At 40.5% G+C, this 7,741-nt stretch overlaps 1 protein-coding gene across 1 annotated transcript in view; it reads right to left on the bottom strand.

The window, feature by feature from the left end:
• The window catches only part of MRPL39 (mitochondrial ribosomal protein L39), a 50,498-nt gene that overhangs the window by 25,771 nt on the left and 16,986 nt on the right, over positions 1-7,741 (bottom strand). The window contains exons 8-9 of the mRNA XM_006896042.1: positions 3,506-3,553; positions 32-95 (exon numbers count right to left, since the gene is read on the bottom strand). Of these exons, the coding sequence (XP_006896104.1) occupies positions 32-95; positions 3,506-3,553 (112 nt within the window). The remainder of the gene's footprint in view (positions 1-31; positions 96-3,505; positions 3,554-7,741) is intronic.

Raw genomic sequence — 7,741 nt, 5'->3', positions numbered from 1 at the left:
CTTTCCTCTGTAGGTTTATGTGTAGATGCACTTTCCTCTGTAGGTTTATGTGTAGATGCACTTTCCTTTGTTGGACTAGTTTGAACTTCAGTTACCTGTAAAAATGTAAGTTTTATTTTTAGAATAAGCATTTTCAATTTCACCTTTTACTCACCATTTTATATCACATCGCAGTCCTTTTCGAGTAACCCTTAGTCATTTTCTTGCAGTAGTAACTATTATGTAAAGTTATACACAAAGAGAAGACTTAACACGGCCACATAAACAATATAAATCATAAACTACAATGATTTCTTTAATAAGTATCATGAGGCATATCTAGTCTTTTAAAAGGTATCATTTAAATTTCAGCTATTAAGAAATCATTATTATTTAAACACAGTAAGTTCTACAAGTTATTTTTAATAAACCTATTCTTTAGAAAAACAATGATAGTTAGAGAACAAGGTTCAGATCTCTTGTTCATAGGGCCACTATGGGCTGTGCTTGACTCGACGACACCAAACAACAATTTTGTTGGGAACTATAGTAATGTTAGTATAGCATATTATAGGGTTGGGATTTTTGCTGTTTTTCCCATGTTTTGTTTAAGAGCTTATTTAAACTATTCAAGATAAATGAGCTTTAATCCTCATGTTCTTCATCCTGGTTAATCAACTACACTCAAACATTCATGTAGATGATTATTCTACACATTTTTTGTATATTTCAAACACCTTTGGAAAAAGGCACCTAAGACATTACAGTTATCTTGCTCTTGCTTCTTTCGATGGTTACAACCCCTCCACCAAGATTATGAGCCATTAACCTTGATTCTTTCTTGAAGAAACTGCTCACAATTGGCAGCATCCATGATTCCATCTTCCACCACATGGGTACAATCAAGGATGAACTTCAGAACCGGTTTCATTTTTTTTTTTCCCACCCCCTTGCCACAGGCTTCTTCACAGGTGCCATAGAGGCAGCAAAATCTGAAAGACTTATTATAGGCTTAATCCAAATAGATATCACATGCCATATTTCTAGTCAGTGTCACTCAGATAAATCAAATAGGGCCGAAACAGAATTTCCTATCAGCCCAAAACCTGCCCCACTTCCTGCATTACAATGGCTCTATTACCTGTTCAAGTCTAATATTTGAGAATCCTTCTAAGGTTTCACAGTCGTTCTCAATGTCACAGTTAACTCCAGAACCATATAATTTTATATCTCCCCCATCCCCAAAGTACTGTGGGGAGCTCTGGTGGCCCAGTGGAAAGAAGCTGTGCTGCAATCCCAAAGGCATGCAGTTCAAATCCACCAACTGCTGCATGGGAGAAAGATGGGCAACTTCTCTCATTTGATTAACTGTCTATGAAAACCTGCTAGAGGGTCAGCTATGGTTTGGTTCTGACTTGACAGTACCAAAAAAAAACAAAAAAAAAATACTTCCACATACTGCCTCAGGATAAACTTTTAGAAACAGAGGATCATGTATCACTTTGCTGCTCAAAGGTATTCAGTTATTGTCTATCATCTTCTTGTTATATGCAATCGAGTCACCTGAGACTCACAGCAACCTTATGGACAATAGCTCTGAAATCTGCCCTTTTCTGAGCAAGTGTCACTGACTCAGATATACCTACCTCCATGAACGCAGTTACTGTATCAATCCATCCAATCCAGGGTCCTCCTCTGTTGCAGTCCCAACGTTCCAAGCATAATGTCCTTCTCAAAGGACAGGTCTCTCCTGGTCACATGCCCAAAGTATGTGAGACAGAGTTTCAAAATCTTTGCCTCCAAAGAGGAACTTGATTTCACCCTCTCCAAGACAGACTCATTTGTTCTCTTGGCAGTTTATGAGATATTGAGTATTCTTCTCCAGCATCACAACTCAAAGGCATCAATTTTGTTCTATCAACCTTAGTCATTGCCCAGCTTTCAGATGCATAGAAAGTAATTGCAAAGACCATGGTATGCATCAGGTGCACCATGGTCTCTAGATTGATATCATTGCTCTTTAACACTTCAGAGATGTCTCTGACAGCACACTTCTCCAAGGCAGTTCATCGTTTGAATTCCTGACTTCTTGTGTCAAGAGGGTATTGATTGCAGAGCCAAGCAAGCTGAAACTGTTAACAACCTCAATCTCTTTTTTCATCTATCATGATGCTGCCAATTGGTCCAGGGTAAGAAACTTTGTTTTCTTGATATTGAGCCTCAATTCATATTGAAGGCTCCAGTCTTTGACCTTCTGCAGCAAATCCTTCAGGGCCTTCTCAGTTTCAGCAAGCAAGATTGTGTCATCTGCATGACACAGGTTGATGATAAGGCTTCCTCCAAACCTGATGCCATGTTATTATTCCTAATAAAGTCCAGCCTCCCAAATGATCTGTTCTGCACTCCTTTCTTGATTTTGAACCACAGTGTTTCCTTGATCTGTTCTGACAACTGCTTCCTGGTTCAGTACAAGTTGCCCATGTGCACAATTATGTGTTCAGGGATTCCTATTCTTCTTAAGGTTAGCCACAGTTTGTTGTGATCTACACAGTCAAATGCCTTTGCACAATCAATGAACACAGATAGACATTCCTCTGGTACTCTTTGCTTGAAACCAAGATCAATCTGACATTGATGATAAAAGTCTCCAGTGCCATGGCCTCTTCTAAACTCGGCCTATATTTCTGGTTGTTCTCTGTCAATGTATTGTTTCAGTCATTTTTGGATTATCTTCAGCAGGATTTTGACTGCATGTGATGTTAGTGATACTGTTCTATTAATTTTGACACTCTGTCAGGTCACCACTTTTTTGGAATGGGAATAATATGGATCTCTTCCAGTCAGTTGGCCAGGTCGCTGTCCTCCAGATTTCTTGGTAGTTGTCCTCTAGAATTCATCTTCTTTAGGGAAGCGGGATATGCAGATTCCAACATGGAAGACAAGTCTCTCATATTTTATTTCTAACACATTTCTTTGGACTCAAAGTTACCATACATGTGACATGTGCACTAAAGATTTTCTTACATTCCCTATGTTTTGCATCTCCCAAACCTCTTGAAAAGCAGCTTCTTCAGAGATAACACCCAGAAAGTTATCTGTTTGGACCATTTTTAATTCATCCTTTAATGACTTTATCCTTTACTGAGAAGACACCAGTTCTTGGAAACTTCCTTAAGCCAAATGGTCAGCTTGGTTTAGGTCTTTCTCTTATATACAAATTCCATGTGTCTATGTAAGATGTCTGCTTGTAAATCTAGTTATCTCATCAAAGTAACTTCCTTTTTTTTTAGTCCCATAATGCAACAATAATAAACACTCAATATAGGTGAAGTGTGCACAACTTGGTCAAGACAAAAAAATTTCCAAAGTACAAGTTTCCTTCTACCAAAATATTACTGGGATAAACAATAACAGCACAACTGATTAATGAAATAATTCATTTACTACCATTTTCCCCTGTTTTGTTGCCTAATTTCAATAAAATTTCTTCACAGAAGAGTACTTGTTAGTTGTCAATAACACTTACCAATTTCCGTGATCTTTCCAACAGTTTAGTCCATATTTTGAAATTTGCCTTAAAAAAGAAAAGATTTACAATGAATTAAACAAAGCAATAAAGTTAAAATAAAAGGGAGTGAGTCTTTATATAGGATTTAAGCAAAACAAACAAGCAGGCATTACTTGTATGTGTCCAAGTTGTAAGAAAAGTGGGTAAGTGTAAAGAAAAAGGTACCACCTAAAAAAGCTGTTTTGTCTGATATTTAAGAAAAAATTTATTTAAGAACTGAATATGCCAGTCTTCCTCTCTTGTCTCTCTTAATTTCTAGCACAAAAAGCATTCCTTCTTGTAGGAAGGAAGGAAAAGAAACAAAGCCTGCCCTACTTTAGCACAAATGTAGCTCATTCTTTGAATAGTCATTTCAAAATGCTAATGATGTTGTTGGGTGCCATCAAGGTGACAATGACTCATTAAGCCCCTATGAACAACCCATTTCAACAATCTCTGTCCTAGCACCATCTTGAAGATTTCTGTTCTGCTCAAGTCTATTGTAGTAGTCACTGTGTCAATCCATCTTGTTGATGGTCTTCATCTCTTTCGTTAACTCTCCACCTTATCTTATCTATCATGCTGTTTCTTTCCTGAAAATATGCCCTAGCTTTGGGAGGGACTGGAGAGCCTTACGCTGAGTGAACCAACTCAGTCCCACAAAGTCAAATATTGTATAAAACCATTATTGTGATAGTCAGAGCCATGTTCTGGATGGGGTTGTACGGCGTTTCGGTCTAGATCTCAGCTTTTATTTCCATCAGGCTGCGGGTTTCACGAATGGGGTCTGCAGGCCTGTCTCGGCTACATGGGCTTTTCGTGACTTACAAGCCTCCAGGACTAAAGTGGGAGCACCTTCGGGACACTGTAGAGATGCAGCTTTTGAAAGCGTGTGCACTTCCTGCTGGGCCCGGTGGAAAGCTGCGAAGCCAAGGAACTGACCCTCACCGCCACTAGTGTGCCCATGCTGCGCAACCATCCCCTGGTGCGTGGACCAGAATTCACCAGTATGAAGATTGGTGTGGGACACCGGCTAGATACCCAGGCTTCTGGGGTGCTTGTGCTCGGCGTGGGACACGGATGCAGGCTTCTCACTGACATGTACAACACTCATCTCACCAAGGATTACACGGTGCGTGGCCTCCTGGGCAGAGCCACAGACGACTTCAGTGAGGATGGGCAGCTGGTGGAGAAGACAACCTATGATCATGTGACCAGAGAGAAGTTCGAATGAATCCTGGCAATGATCCAAGGCTCCCATCATGAGGCACTGGTAATGTAGTCTAACCTCGATCTGAAGACTCAGGAGGCCTATGAGATGGCTGTGAGAGGCATGATCCGGCCCATGGGCAAGTCCCCAATGCCGATCACTAGCATACGCTGCCTCCACTTTGCACCTCCAGAATTCCTCTTAGAATTTCAGTGCATGCATGAGATGCAGAAGCAGTTACAAAGGCTGGTGCATGAGATAGGCCTGCAGCTGAAGAGCACTGCTGTCTGTTCCCAAGTACGGCGCACTTGAGGTGGCTATTTCACACTGAACGATACCCTGCTAAGGACCCAGTGGGACCTCCATAGTATCCAGGATGCTATCCAGGCTACAGCCCCCCGAGTGGCAGCTGAGCTGGAGAAGAGCTTGAAGCCGGTGCCAGGTACCCAGCAGCAGCCAGATTCAGGCCAGTCCAGGGATTCCTCAGGGCTGGGCTCCACCTAGGGGCTGGAGTGCAGCAAGGAGCATTGAAAAACCATGGATCTGGAGAAGGAGTGAACAGCAGAAGGAGACCTATTCATGGGCCAGGTCTGATGCTGTATAGAAATTAGAGGAAGCTTTTCTGCATGTGATGTGAGACACGAACTATGGGACTTTGTGGGAAGCCGAATTTCAAACTAAATATTAAGGATAAACCAAATGCTGTATCAGGATATGAGGGAGGCAAAATACATACAAGCTGGAATTCCCCCTGAGACAAGTTACAGAGGTCAAGTGCAAAGGCCAGACCTAACAATTCTTGGATTGTATTTACTAATCCCTCCTCCTGAGATAAGCATAAGGTTTACAATAGAGAAAACCTCAACTTCATTTGCAAAAGATTTTCTCTTTGTGATTTACTTCCCTGTGATTCACAATAAAGCCACAGAAGGGGGGGGGGGAACAAAACCAAACCATTATTGTGGAATGAGTATAAGGATCCAGGGTGGGGGGGTGGAAGCGGAGGGATAAGGATGTGCAGGGTGTGGGGGGGAATTAATCATGGAGTTGTAGAATTTGAAGGGGGGGGTGAGGGAAATTGGAAGAATCTGTTCTGGAAAAGAATGTATTTGAATTTTGTAAATAAACTAGCATAATAATAAAAAAATATGTCCAAAGAAACGAGATGAATTTTCATTATCTTTGCCTCTAAAGAGCACCTTCTTCAAGACAGATTTCTTTGTTCATTTGTCAGTCCATGGTATAGTCAATACTCTTTGCTAACACACACTTCAAAGGCATCAATTCTTTTTTTGTCCATATTCACTGTCCAACTCAGATGCATGAGAAGAAGTGGAAATACCTTGGCTTGGATCATGGCACACCTTAGGCTTTAATATCCTTGTTCTTCAGAACTTTGGAGAAATCCTCGACAGCTAATATCTCCAACACAACATGTCTTCTGCTTTCTTGATTGCTGCTACCATGGATGGTGATTTTGGATTAAAGTAAAATGAAATCATTGACAACTTCAATCTTTTCTCCATCACACAACCTTGCTTGCTTAAGATAAGGAAGACCTGAAATGCTTGCTGCAGAAGATCAAAGATTATAGTCTTCAATATGGATTGCTTAACATCAAGAAGACAAAAATCTTCACCAATGGATTTGTAAGCAACATCATGATAAAAGATTGAAACTTTCAACAATTTAATCTTACTGGGATCCACAACCAATACCCTGGTAACAGCAGTCAAGAGATTAGGAGCTGTCCAGCAATGGGCAAGTCAGCTGTCAGGAACCAAATTACTAATGTTAGTTTGAAATAAAGTGCACCTGATTCAGGCCATAGTCTTTCTATAGCTTGCTATGAGTGTGAGGCCTGGACAATGAATAAGGATGATGACAGAAGAAGAAAGCTGTGGTGTTGGAGAAAAGTATTGACTATGCCACGGACTGCCAGAGGAACAAACTGTTATGCTTTGGAGAAAATACAGGCAGATGTTCCTTGGAAGCAAAGATAGCAAGGCTTCATCTCATATACTTTAGGCATGTTGCTAGGAGAAGCTATTCCTTGGAGAGGGGACATTACACTTAGAAATGTGGAGGGTTAGAGAAAGAGAGGGAAGATTCTCGATGAAATGATTTGACACAGTGACTGCAGTAATGGGCTCACGTGTGCCAGAGATGATAAGGACGGAGCAGCATAGGGCAGAGTTTGGATCTGTTACTCACAAGAGACTATGAGCTGTGGCAGCATCTAACAAGAACATCAACATGTTGCCCACTGGTCCAGTGATGAAGATATTTGTTTTTTTGATGTTGAGATCTAACTCATACTGAAGGCTGTCATCTTTGATCTTCTGCAGCAAGTGTTTCAAGTCTTACTTTCATCAAGCAAGGTTGTGTCACCTACATAACATAGATTTTTTTGATGAGTCTTCCTCCAGTCCTGATGCCATCATTGTCTTATCCTCCAGCGGCTTGAATGATTTGCTCAACATACAGGTTGAATAGATATGGATAAAGGATACAATCCTGATGCATACCTTTCCTGATTTTAAATCATGCAGTGTACCATTGTGCTGTTTGGACAATTACTTTTTGGTCTATGTTTAGTTTCACATGAGAACAATTAAATGTTTTGAGATTCTCATTCCTCTAAATGTTGGGCATAATTTGTTATGATCCTTGCAGTCAAATGCCTTTCTGGTCAAACATCTTTCTGGTATTCTCTGCTTTAGCTAAGATCCTAAGATATCCGCAGTGATACTCCTTCTTCCATATTCTCTTCTGAATCCAGTTTGAATTCTGGCAGTTCTCTAACAATGAACTGTTCCACCCCTTTTATAATAATCTTCAGCACGATTTCACTTACATGGAGCTGGAGAGAATGATCGAATTTTGCACAATCAATGACTTATTCATAGCAAATACATTTTTAAGAGGCATAAACGCAGGTTATATACCTGGATTTCACCTGATGGTATGCATAGGAATCAGATCGATTACATATGTGGAAAGAA

This window comes from Elephantulus edwardii, unplaced genomic scaffold, assembly GCF_000299155.1.
Source record: "Elephantulus edwardii isolate Elephantulus edwardi_28Jun2011 unplaced genomic scaffold, EleEdw1.0 scaffold00180, whole genome shotgun sequence".
NCBI classification, from domain to species: Eukaryota; Metazoa; Chordata; class Mammalia; order Macroscelidea; family Macroscelididae; genus Elephantulus; species Elephantulus edwardii.
The sequence above is the reverse complement of the archived record's forward strand: the minus strand, read 5'-3'. Positions and strand labels throughout refer to the sequence as shown.